Genomic DNA, 13,951 nt, shown 5'->3' with positions numbered 1-13,951 from the left:
ACTGTTTTCTTCTGTCTTTATAGCGACAGGTTCCAAATTTAGTCCATAATGTTAACTGACTGAAACAAGCTCCCAGTGTAATTTCATTGGATCAAACATTTCAGCCACACACACACACACACACACACACACACACACACACACACACACACACAGACACACAGACACACAGACAGACACACACACACCAAAAACTCTGCAGACACGTGCCAAAAATTATCTCCCTTATGTTTTAAGAAAAGAAAACCACAGCCTGCAGCGCAACATTCAATTTAAAATACACAGCAAACAAAACACAGCCAAGCATTTCAGTGCATCTGCTTTCCTTCACTCCTCCAGTCGTAGAATATCAAAAAAACTATATACATCTATAAACCAGGTAGGAGATGTGACATCATTAATGAGCTTTGTATAACGCTGAGTAATACAGATAAGCTGAACGAGTAGAGGGCTGAAGCAGCCTGTGGAACAATGGGCTGTGAGTCAGTGAAAGTGGAGGGCTCTTCTTACCTTGTGGCTCCTCTGTGTCATCGGTTTCCAGTCGCCTACGAGACAGAGGGAGAGAAAGAGATGGAGACGAATGAGGTCACTCTCTCAAACACTGATGTGATGACATGGCTGCCACAACCGATGCTTGCAAACTATACAGAAATAAAGTCGTATTTATGCAGCCAATAGAAAAATAACCAGGTTTAAAAAGGATGCAATATAACAGGGCCACCCTAACCCTAGATGCTTACTCTCCCTTGTATGATATTAATGTACTTATGCGGCTCTTCCCTTCCCTTGATGGTAATGACACAACATCAATGTCTGTGTGGCATCTGAAGATGGCCATTCATCTCTGAGTAATGGACGTTAAATATGGACGGGGACAGCAGCTGCCTGTGGGGCATACATGATGATGTAACAGGATAGGGGGTGAGTGAGGCGGGGGGGGCTGCTTTACACACAATAGAGAGTCATGGTGGACATCTGGGAGGGGTCGAAGGTTACTGAAAAAGGGGGAGAGTCCCAAGCTCGCCTGCACGATCAAAATCTGTAGCAGTCCAGACGGTTTTTCAGTTACTGGCTCGATAAAGCCCCCCGTCCATGTTCCATTGTTTATGTCGAGCACATCCAATAAAAAACTGTGCAAAAAAACAAAATACACAAACAGCAGCCAACAGTTTTAAGGGATCACATGAAAGTGAGCGATGGCAGCTGGCACGGGAGCTTTGTGACATTTTGAGGGTGAACCAAATGTCATATTATACAACATATTTCAGGGCTTTAAATAAAAACCTGTGATTTAGAATATGTTAATGTTTAATACAGTCAAAAATATATCAAATAAATGCTTTGATTGAATAATATCCAAGTAGGAATATTGTAGGCTTAGTGTGGACTAGAGCCAGACTGATATATCAGCTGACATGAGACTTATTGATATCCGCCTTTATGTTTGCTGATATAAACAAAATTATGTATATTTTCTTAATTAGAGTGATGGTTGCATGTGCATTTTAGTTATAGTTATTTATAATGAAGTTCATGGTTACACTGTAAACCATCAAGCCTTCAATGCATTTCAATTATCAACGGATATATCGGAAATATTCTACTCTCTAATATCGGTAACGAGAACCAAATCTCCATATCGGTCGGGCTCTGGAGGGAAAAACTAAAACCGACCTGAATATTAAATCTGACTCCGTATCCTCTGACCTTTACTTGTCTCAGTGCCAAACAATCTTTTGTAGAGCAGGATATTATTATGTGTAATTTGGGGCTTGGGTTTAGCTTTAGTCAGTTGTTGGCCGACATGCCTCAGTGCAGCTTCGTGCTGGTGTCAGAAATGAGAATATGTGAGACAGAAGTATTTATGCTGTGTGAATACGCTGCAGTTGGAGATGGGGAAATGTGACGGAGGACAAATTGATGTGGGTGTAAGAATAATGTATTTATATACACACCAACAATCTGTGGCTGTGGAATATGCACACAAACTTTAAAGTGATGAGAGCGTCACACATTTCAGCCACATGGGTAAAAAGCATTACAATAAGCAGCCACTTAAAGTAACTGGAGAGTTTCAGCAAACACTCTCGGTGACCGATGCCTCAGAGTTCAAACGCTCGACTCTACAACTGCAGGGCTCAGTGACACTTCATCAGCCCCCACCCACTCTCTGACAGCTCGCTGACGAGGAGAGGCCGCACACGTCGGGCCGCCCGCTGCCATAAAAACTACCAAGATAAGAAGGGGAAGAGAGAGAGAGAGAGAGAGAGAGAGAGAGAGAGGACGAGGAGAAAAACAGGAACACAGACAAACTACCGGGGGAAGCTGAAGGGAGAAGGGTTGAGCACTTTCATTGAGAAGAAGTGTGAGCCAGGGTGCGGAGCGGAGAGTATGAAATGAGTATAATCATGACTGTTGGCCTGATTAAAAGATTTAAATCTCGTCGTCTACAATTTGTTCGCTAACTCGAGTCTGCAATGGTTCAGGTCATGTAAACAGTAATTAGCCTCAATCCCATTCGATCCGTGTATAATCTAATCCAAAGTGCCAGTCACACAGTTACTGGTGTTTACCACTTGGTAACTAAAACACAAACACACACCCACACAAAATTCAACCCTCAACTTAAAAAAATACACCATTCACACATGTGGAGGAAACTTCTCGAACGATAAATGAATTACAAATGTTCTCATATCGATACCTGGTCTTCGCATATCAGCTGATAGTGATTACAGATCTGATTCATGTGCATTTAAGAAAATACAAACTCATTTTAACAGCTGTGTGCGACTAACCCTGTATGGGAGAGATGCTTGTTATCATAGTTGTATTTCCTGGCTCAGGTTAAACCCATAGAGGGATTTCCGGGAAAAATAAAATGTTGTAGTTTTGTCTGGGTGAGACTGATGTTCTTTTAAGACGTGGTATCGGTTCAGTATATAGATTTGTATTCTCTCCGATGTCTGACCCTGAATTTTCAGCAGCTTTTCTGATGCTGGTGTCGGAAAATCTCTACAATGACTAATATCTACCAATCAACCACAATCTGTTTCCTGTAAGTAACAAGGAGAGATATACAAACAGTTCTATATCATATCATACTTTTTATTTGACACTGCTTTGTGTTAAGAAGCCTGATAAGTCTGAAGGCCGCCTGCTGTGATGTCACATCACATATTTGTACAAACTGTGCACTTGTGTTGTTACTGAGCTTCCGAGGAACCTCGTGTCCCTGGGTTCTCTTTAAAATGACACTAAGGCAAACAGAGAGGTGACATCACATGGACACGCAGAGATACGTCAGTGGGACATGTCAAAATGCAGCATTCAGGGAATGTCACTCTTCAACTTTACCAGGGACGGATTCATGTTTGTGTCAGATAAACGTTTTGACAGACAGTTTTTCATTATCACTGCGACAGCTGAGACCCAGCTTCCTTCATACTATTTCAGTACCAGACACACACACACTCAGACATGTTGCCTAAGAAGGTTCGGTGAACAATAAAGCTCATGCAACTCTATTCATCTTCCATGCAGAATGATATAGGGTTACTTTGAAAGAAAACAGACTTTCAACAAACTGCAATCACTCTGAAGGAATAACAAACAAGATAATACACAAATAAACCTCTTATAAAGAACTTTTGTGACTAATAACTTTGTAATACTCGCCTGCACAGCTGGACTTTGACACGCAGAGAATGTTGCAACAGAACTGACAAGATTAGTGGCTAACGTGACAGGCATGTCAGACAAACACATCAATGCGTCAACCCATCTCTGTAATTAAAAACATAGTCCATATGTGTGTGTGTGCAACTTCACCCTGTATTTTGCCAAATATTCTTTCTGCTGTGGTGACGCTGTAGGAAAAACATCTTCTTTCACACTGAACCATGTGCACAACACAATTGTATTTAAAAACCCTCCGAGTCCACAAAACATTTTCAAACTAACAATGCTTATCGAGTTTCATGATCAACACTCGATAGCTGAGGAACTTGTTGTGCTCCGTGTACTTTTCAAACTCTATTGCAACACAAGGCTCCCGATCGTATTAAGTAATTGGTCCAAACCATCAATCACAGCAATCTCGACATCTTGCTTCATTAAGCGCAGGGCATGAAAACTTGGCAGGACTTCATACTATGAAACTATCCTAAACTAAACCCCCTCTCTCTCTCTCTCTCTCTCTCTCTCTCTCTCTCTCTCTCTCTCTCTCTCTCTCTCTCTCTCTCTCTCTCTCTCTCCTCTCCCTCTCCCCTCTCCCTCTCCCTCCGGCTGTTTTTTCAAGAGCTGACATGTCTGGCTCTGTGCACACATCGAAATCCCCAACTTGATTACAGCCAAACATGCCCAGCACCACGACTGGACAGGCTTTACTTCACTCTTTACAACTCTCAAAGGAGCATTCCTGGCCACCAATGAGAAAAGGTTAACCTGACGTTGCCGGCTTGTGAATCCCAAACATGCGAGGTTTCCCCCACATGACTGTAAAGTGGAGCGAAACAAGCGGCGTGCATGTCATCGCAGTACGAGTGTGGCACGTCTCTGCTTTGCACACATGGCCAATTTTGGAAATGTGAGCAGCGCTGTTTACTTCAAACAGAAGATAGCACTAAGTGGTCCCACAATGTGCAGACTTGTTGCCTCCCCTTCACTCGTAAAGAGCCACCGAGCTATGGACGTCTTTAATGGCTCAACCGCAGATACTAAATAAATTAAAGAATATCTGGGACAGCAGCTACTGCACCTGATTCAGATTCAATTCGTGGGGGATCCGAACATTATGCTCAGATATACTTCTAAGTCACGTGTGTATAGACTGTCTAGGTATTCAGTATTCTGCACTCTATTCAGTCTGTACTCCTATCCCAGTTAAAACTGAAATACACACAGGAAAATCTAAATAATAAATGAGGATTTAATTGCAGACTATTCCCTCCGAGCCTCTGTCTCTGGTGCAGCTTAGTGTTTAATAAGGACAACAGTGTTACTGCTCCTGAATGAATGAGTAAACTCACCTGATAGAAGAGGATGTCTTATTGGAGGAGACGAGCTCTGATTTAGAGGATACAGTTGTGTCTGTTCTGATGTGAGTTGCTGCCTCTTTATCCTGGGTGGGCTCGTCCTCAGTGTGCTCCGCAGGTTCCACCACTTTACTCCTGAGGCCCCTCCTGCTGTACGTTGGCTCCGATCCATTATCCTTGGGCGCTGAAGACACTGCTTCGGTCGTCTCACCAATTTTCTTGTCCCTGCGGACATATTTGGAGGTGAATTCCTCCGTGTTGCCATAGCGCTCGGCAAGCTCCCTCCTCCTCTCTGCTTTGTAGCGGGCGATCCGCTCAGCCTTGGTCTCTGGGGCCGAGCTCTGCAAGGCGTCTACTCCGTCCATTGTGCCGTTCCAACTCAGTTTAAGTGATTAGGTTCAAATTTGCTTCTTTGCCTGGTTATGATCTCCCTTGACAACAATGTCTCACTCCATCAACAGCATCCCAGTGCTGCAAGCAAGAAAAGACGACATCATTAGTGCGTGATAATTACAGAGTACAATTTCAGATGACTGGCTCGCTAAAGCTGTGTAAAACCAGATGTACCCAGACATATACTTCTCCTGCTTTCATAGGAAACTGGCTTGGCTGGAGACTGAGCTACAAGCCAAGCCTTTCCCTGCCCCAACTAACACCCCCCCTGTGAGAATGATGTCAGCCAGCTCTGCTCAAAACAGCCGACCACCGCAGTGAGACTCTCATATAACCTCTGTTCCACTGGCTCACATGGAGCAGACTGGAAAGAGGGAGGAGGAAGTGAGGACACGATGAGGAACACAAATCAAATATCATCTTCATCCAGTTTTAATTGCTCACTTAGATGAGACTTAGTCAAGGTCAATTACAACTGGAACAATTATCCCAGTACGTTATGATTCTGTGGCTACATCCTGACGAGTATGTTTTCCTTTTAAAACCATCTCAGTCCATCAGTAATAATCCCCATCAATAATAACCACTGAAAATGCATAAAACACGACCCTTCACATGCACTGGGTATCTGTGTGTTGGATTGAACAGGAAGCAGATTGTCTACCCTGCAGCCGGCTGCTTACTTACAGAAAATACTACAAATGGGAAACAACAACAGTGAATAGTAAGACAAGGGATGTATTTTCTTGGGCCGACAACGAGGTGGAACCGTGACATAAAGAACTTGCTAACAATGTTTTGCCTTCAGCGCTGGTAGTCGAGTCTCGACTGATGAGAACCAATCAGGAGGCGAGTGCAAGCGACTGCGTCATCGTTTCCAAACGTCTCGTATGTACGACAACGCAGGGCCAGTAGCATTTCAAAATGTCTCTGTCTAAAGCAAAAACCCAGAGTAGAGTTGATGCCAGGCATAAACAAGTAGATTTAGCCTGTATTTACCACAAAATAGTGCGTGAGAAACTCCGAATTGCCTGCAAGTTTGAATGTGTTCCCCAATATTTGTGCCTTTTTTCCAATGCGTGTGCAGACGCCTCCTGCGTCTCTGAACAGTTGAATCTGTTAAACATCTCCTTTCCACATGTAGCACAATAACAACTTCTTCGTTTAAATTGCTTTTCACTTTTCAATACGTTTAATTGAGGAGGTAAAAATTAGCGGCTGAGTTGAGCTCATTTTGTTCCATCGAGCGTTCACAGAGCAGAAAACCACATGTGGCTCGGACGCAGAGGTTTGAAAACTGCACTCATGTAAAATGCATCGCCAGCTGACGGCGGCGATGAAAATTGTGCGTGTGTGCAGGTTCTGATCGCTCCACAACAAGCACTTTTCCACAGACAGTTTTTCACAGCGCAAGTATGCTTTCGGTGCTTTGGGGCTTCTGTATGTAAAAAAGCAAAAAAGAAGTGAAGATGGTCGATAAAAAGGAGGTATATTAATGTTAAAGAGAGGCAGGGGTTAGACGTAGCCCCCCATCATCCATTAAACTACAGGACAGGAGTTAATTTAGCACCGTGGTTCTCACATTTATAGTCAGGAACGGGGGGAAAATTGAAAAAAAGAGGGTGCTGTGTCTGGACAGTGTTAGTAATGAGGGAGTCGAGAACAAAGAGGGAAAGTGAGGAATGGGTCAAGGCAAGAGGGAGAAGAGGTGAGCATGAGAGTCTTTTCTGTAATGATGACAGGCTTGAACAAATCTCAACTTCACCCCTCTGACCCCTGACCACCTGCTGGGCCGTAAAAAAAAAAACAGCCCCCCGAATCAAGACTCTCCGTCTACTTGAAAAATACGGCTTTGAAATATTACACAGGAAATCAGTGTATATGTCAGGGGATGTGTGAGTGTGTGTGTGTGTGTGTGTGTGTGTGTGTGTGTGTGTGTGTGTGTGTGTGTGTGTGTGTGTGTGTGTGTGTGTGTGTGTGTGTGTGTGTGTGTGTGTCTTCGCCCTGACCTCCTCCACCTAACATAACAGTGCTTGGCCAAACAATAAAAGACCACAGTGCCTCCCTTGTGTACATTTAAGTGCAGTTTCACCGTAAACTGTAACTCTGCCAGACCATTACATGTTGTCTGGTCCTTGTTATGAGCACGGAGATGTCCATCACACCTACACAGTGGGGAATGCATGTTCTAGATCAAGCTGGGGAAAAACACACTCTATCCACTGACAATTAAACTGGGCCAGAACATTTGTTTTTTAGGAAAGAGAACAGAATCATTTGAGTCTAAAGTTGCGCTTGACCAATACCGATATAATCAATGATGATTTATTAGCCAATATATATAATAAAACCATAAACTTTGGCAATAGGATGTTATCAAACCCTAATGACAAAGAAATGCAACTGAGGCTTAATATTTTACAGAGTAACCATAAACTTTATTATTAATAACTATAAATACAATTATTTTTACGACAAATTAGAGATAGACAATATGGCCAAAAACATTTAAATGTTCATATTGGTCCACATAGATAAATATCACGATAGTTAACACTTTAGTATTTCTTTCTGAAAGTCTTCAATATTTCTAAAAGTTTATAGACTCCTGTTTGTTCCTGACTGAAGGTTGTGGTTTTAAACTCGTCTTTATGGCCAGAGACTGATACTAATACGATATTATGCAAATCTGACATTAAATAGATAAATTATTTGGTTTATGTTATGCAGGGAGGAAAACTGTGCTTAACATGTTCAGCTGTTTAAAAGGAGTTACGTGCCATTGTAAAGCAGCCTCACTGCTTCAGGAGCTCCACGGCCTAATAAGAAGTTACAGAGTTTCGAACAATGTTTGTTTTATTTGTAGAGTCAATTTAATATCATGGTAAAAAAAAAAAGTACAAATCCAAAATTGAGTCAGTAGTATATTGTGATGCTCCTTGACCCGACTTTGGCAAACAGCCGTTTCCTCAATACAAACAGATGCAGACGTCCTTAGCTTCAGAGTTTCTCCTCAGTGTCACTCCGATGCCTGTGAATTACCTTATGAAGGCAAAATGATCCAGATTCTGGATGTTGATTTCAGGACCAAAGCACAAGCTTACATAATTCACCCAGGTCATTACCTATATAAGGAGTGCTAAACAACAGTATGCCAAAGATGGTCCTTGGAGACCCAGAACATCGAGGCTGCTTTGTTTGGAAGCTGCCTCAGTTATTTTAAGCAACCAGGGGGGGGGACTGAAAACACAGATGTGAGTCATACTTTAAAAATCATCACGCCTATCAGCGAACGTGAACTCACCCGAATAAAATTGTTTTAGTGGCCGATTTACACAGCCACGATGGATCAGGTATCATTTCCTATTTATAGGGATTTCTTTAGAAAGTGGATTAAGCAGGAACAGAAAACACCTGAGCAGGATTCAGAATGAGACCTAATGTAAAGTGCTGATGTCATTCATCACGTCGGAGGTGTTCGTCAATGCACACATGACAAAAAAAAAAAATATCTGCGCTCACGCATGTCTTTTGTTACACTGACGACAGGGCACGTGTCTTGCCCAGTATGCAGTCAGACCAGTCCTACTCGCTAATTCATGCAGGCGATAGTATTTCTGCTCCTCTAGGGCATGTAAACAAACCAAATCCTCCATTTCCAGTCACTGTGGTCTCTGACCTTGTGTTGCCCGCTGGGAGTTGATACTGGCTACGAGAGGAAGATCTGTCTCAACACAGGCCACATGTGTCACTTCCTGACCGTGCTCCATATCCTCCTTCATAAAACTCGGTTAATCAGGAAACGTTGATCATCAACTTGGAAAAAAACTCGTCTCGAGGGACGGGATGGGTACTGGCAGCGAGAGAGCATTGGACGATTTCCAGTGAGAAGTCTGTGATGGTCTCAGTTTGTCAAACTACTTCTCTGCAAACACCACAGAGGACTATAGGAGTTACTTTAGATCACATAATACAACTGCAATATACCACAAATGCAGAAGTGTCAACACTCGAGGCGGTCACAGGACTGATGGTGTGTGAAATGTCCTGCAGCTTCTTTGAATTGAACTGTCGGGCCTGGGCGGAGGTGTATGCTCTCTGCTGGGTGCCTTTTCTAGTTTCATATGATTTTACAATGGATGTTGATCCCTTGCAACTGCAAATGCCCTGCTATAGCTTTGATTTAACCCAAAGGTGAGAACAGCCTTTAGACACAAGATGCACGAAAGAAAGTTTGCAAAAATTCACTATTTGAAAAGCCCTGTTGTGCAGCAGACAATTAGTTCTCTCAATATCCCTCTGTGCACAAAGCAGGGCTGCGTGACTCTGGATAAAGTGACAATCACAAACGTCTTCTCTCTCTTGTTTTAGTGTATATATGCAATATAAATGTTTGTTGCACAATATGTTATAGGATCTCTACATCAACAGAAATGAAACGCTCCTGTTCAACCTTACATGCAGCAGCTTCATGATTTGGACACTGAACTTAAACAATGAACTTCAGTCTTGTCGTCTCTGTCTCTCACTCAGTCTCACTGGGTTTATTTTCCCATTTCCTGCCAATTTCTGTGAGAAGGCTCCAGCTGCAGCCGGGCAGACTCAACACCACGCCCCCTTCGAACACGCCCATCATCATTGCAGCAGTCATTTGTTAACAGCATTTGCAGCGTCTAAACCGCACCCTTACCACGAACCATATTTGGAAGTTCAACTTCCTTCATGTTCGCCCTTCGTGGGTGCGGCTGTTTGTTTGTTTTTTAGGGTTTTGAATTCTAATTGTTATCATTCAAATGTATTACTGCCTTACACAGACTTTAATGTGAATACTTGTGCACCAGGCATAAAGAAATGCAAAGCAAAGAAAAGCTCAACATGAACTGTTAAAGAAGGAAAACTATGACAAATTGGGTGCAGTGGTTCAAATTAAACTTGCTGAAGGTTTGTTTTAACCTGATGAACTATAGAAAACGATACTAGTTAAGTTTAACGATTTCATTCTTGCCCATATATCCTATAAGCTCATGCACTACACAGGTGAAGCAACGGGAAGCCGGCTGCTTATTGGAAACGAATATCTGTCACCCAGATCAATTGGGAGCACATACACATTAACCCACTGACTCATTCCAAGACAAGGACGAGACAGGAAGCTGCCTCAGAGGAAATAGCTGACCTGAAGACCGGCAGTGTTTTCCTGAAATCACATTTCCACACAAGAGGACAGAGGAGGAATGCAGGATACGCCCCAAATCATAAACAGTGGATTTTCATGGGAAAGGTAAGAGATCTTGATCAAGCGATTTCTCAAGAAGTGAGAAACACACACAAACTGAAGCTTGTGGAGGCAAAGCAATACCCTGCTCACTTCATTGGTGCATGACCGTAAGCAATGTGCATGTAAGCTCTGTTTAGCAAACATTTCCGACAGGACAGACTGTCTGACTTTGAGTTTTACCACAAAACCAATAGCTCTTTACACGTCTTCAATGTAATGACAGGGTTCACAGCACTAATGGAACATATAGAGCTGAGTACAACATGTCTGATTATTCAGCATTATTTCAGTTCCACTCTCCTGAGAGTCTCCCATCAGTCGTCATCTTTATCCTTAAGTATGTGTGATAAAAAACACATGGACAGACATTCAGCAACATTTCGGAGGCGACTGGTCAAAGGTGAAAGACGACAATGTGGTCCGGAAAACAAATTTCCCAAGAGACAAGCTAAAGCTTATATCAATCAAAAAGTTATACTCCATCGTGTGAGGTCATGTAGTTAAAAAATGAGGCACCTCTGCATCTTATGGGACAATAGACACGACCAATCCTCCGTCAATCATCCGTCCACCCATCGATTTCCTCCACTTATCTAAGATCAGGTCACAGAGGCAGCTGGCCAGGCAGGATGTTCCACATGATGTCACAATGACATAATGACATTATTACATAATTTTTAGTCAAGTTAAAATTGCCCGATTAGGAGAATATTCAACACATGCAGGATATGCATCGCCCCTCTGATGCTTCTCATTTGGTTTAGAATATCCACCTCAGTAAAGTTGTACCCACACTTGAAAAGGACACTACACACTGTGTCTCTTCGGCTGCAACAATTATGACAAAGTTTTGCCACAGGAAACCTTCAAGAATCCACATAAAGTAACCACAAGCATCAGAGAGACTTCAACATCAACGTTCCCTTGCTGCCCAAAAAGAGAGGAGGCAGTTAAAGATACAGCCAAACTCCTGACACAAAGTTTTCCTGAGGGAAGAAGGTGGAGAATGGAAACTTTGCTCCGGCAGAGAACACCAGGTGCCAGGGTTAAAACAGACTGACGATTCTTTTCGCTGGTAAAGTTCTGAGAAACCTTGAGCCGTGTTCAGGAAACCTAAAGGAGCGAAACAAAAGATGGAAGTATCAAGTGCGGTCTTCAGTAAAGAGGCAAGCGAGAGTTTCCCTGCACAGGATATCTGAGTGACTTCCTTGCTTTGAGGTTTGGTCACGTTGTGTGGATCCCTATCTAACCCAGATCTCTGTAGGAAGGGAGTCACAATAAGAATCTTATTTATAGTTATTCTGTTCAAAATGCATCCAGAAGAATTGTCATACCAAGCAAATGTTGACTAATAGTTCAAATATTACAGCCATGTTTCCTACAGTATACAGTATGTTGCATGTTTGTATGCATGGGTGTGTGCGACTGCAACTAGGTCATGTGACCAGCCATTGAAAACAGATAGCCCTGGGTATGGGTCACTGGTCCCTAATCCAATAACTCCCTCTTCCACGTACTGGACTCTGAAGCATCAGCTTCATGCCGATCTATTCAACCAAACAGATGCACCAGAAAACAGCTGGGTCCAGGGTGTGTCTCACTGTTTTTCAAGCCCCCCCCTTGCACAACAATCAACCACATACTGAGTGACCAATGTGTTTCTCATTAAAAAGCAATCCTTTACCGTTTAAGGCGTTTAAAGTACAGTGCCTGCAACCACTGGGGCAACACAACCTTTTTAATTGCAATTGTCGAAGCTGACAACACTCTAGCCTGTTAAACGGGCCTCCGCTAATAGAGAGCTTCAACCCTTCCCTGGCTTTGAGCTGCCAGGGGTGGAGGAGAGAGAAATTGGGTGAGAAGGAGTGGAAATGCCAGAGGAAGGAAAAGCAGAGGCAAGAGGAAGGAGAGTATGGAGGGGTGGAGGAGGAGGATACAAAAGGTAAGGGGAGGATGAAAAGAAGCAAAGGGTGGGCACCAGGGAGAGCTGCAGAGGTCGGAGCACAGGGAAAGAGTAAAAGGAGACGGAGAGGGCGCTGGAGAGAATGGGCTCTGTGGGGGCGATGGGCGGGGGGTGGATGTGACGGCTTTGTGGGGCATGTGTCTCCACTGTGCCAAGGGGCCCCAGTCTGGTGGTATGGGGGTCGGAGGGGCGGGGACACGATCTGCTGCCGCTGCAGAGACTGAGGAGGATGGAGCAAAAAACAGGGCCAGAGACTAATCCATCTTCATCTCTCCCTCTCCCTCTCTCCATCTCCCCCCTCTTTTTTCTCACACAGACACAAAGTCCCTCAAATCCCTTTTACCAGAAGTCCCGCTGACTGTAGCCAGTCACCCGAAAGGCAGTTGACACAACACCCCCCCGGGTACTCATGCCTGCACTCTGCTTCTCCTCAGTAACTGACACTGTAAAAACTGCTCGGACCTGCTTGAGGCCGACTACCGCTGCCACCGGGCAAAGAAAGAATGCTGCTTCCCCTCCATGAAACCTTTGAGGAGAAGACGGCGGCGGCGGCGGTGGCGGCTTACGTCGTTCAGTCCCGACAAAGCTCTGAGGTTAAAGACAGAAGAGCACGGGTATATTTTCCCTCTTTCCTTTTACAGGCCAGCTCTTTGTCCCCTGGACTTCCGGCGCTCTGTTTGCTGCATTCAAAGGAGTCATTAAATGTGACGTATGGGAAAGCAAACAAGCAAACTCTCGCAGAAACACACAGCAGAAGAAAAAAAAACCTCAAGCTGAAGAATGGTGAAAACAGGCCGACAGGAATACACACACACACACACACACACACACACAAAGGCTCTCCAACAAGGAGGGGAGTGGTGAACAGGAGGGGTGGGTTATAGCTCGGGGGGTAATACACACACATGCATGCACACACACAATGTGCTAAATTGGATGCGTTTCAAAGAGTTAACATGGGCCAGAAACTAACAACACCCACATAGGGTTTTTAAATGGGACAGATATACTGTAGCAGTTAAAGCTCACACCAATCTCTGCTCTTTGTTGTACAGCAACATTATGGAAAGCACCGCCTCCCTGCCAGCAACACTTCATGTGCATATCATTTGCAGACTTTTGACGAAAACAGAGCAAAAAAATGTGCAAACTGACGAAAGCAGTTACCAGGACCCTCAATCAGAGCTTCCCCACTAATTTTTCAAGCTGAACGAGGCCAGTCCCTTTGAAGAGAACCGATGTTTTGTTGAAGTTGTTCTTAAATCCAGCTTTTATTTGACT

General features: G+C 43.7%; 1 protein-coding gene across 3 annotated transcripts in view; it reads right to left on the bottom strand.

Annotated features, from left to right (window-relative positions):
* The window catches only part of svild (supervillin d), a 42,073-nt gene that overhangs the window by 22,598 nt on the left and 5,524 nt on the right, over positions 1 to 13,951 (bottom strand). For 2 of the 3 annotated variants that reach the window (XM_035145560.2, XM_047338278.1), the window contains exons 2-3: positions 5,031 to 5,507; positions 511 to 545 (exon numbers count right to left, since the gene is read on the bottom strand). In XM_035145560.2, the coding sequence (XP_035001451.2) occupies positions 511 to 545; positions 5,031 to 5,401 (406 nt within the window). In that variant the 5' untranslated portion in view covers positions 5,402 to 5,507. Of the gene's footprint in view, positions 1 to 510; positions 546 to 5,030; positions 5,508 to 5,603; positions 5,734 to 13,951 lie in introns of those variants that run through there. The other variant, XM_047338279.1, reaches the window with a different exon arrangement.

The sequence above is a fragment of the Hippoglossus stenolepis genome, chromosome 21 (assembly GCF_022539355.2).
Source record: "Hippoglossus stenolepis isolate QCI-W04-F060 chromosome 21, HSTE1.2, whole genome shotgun sequence".
Taxonomy (NCBI): Eukaryota; Metazoa; Chordata; class Actinopteri; order Pleuronectiformes; family Pleuronectidae; genus Hippoglossus; species Hippoglossus stenolepis.
The sequence above is the reverse complement of the archived record's forward strand: the minus strand, read 5'-3'. Positions and strand labels throughout refer to the sequence as shown.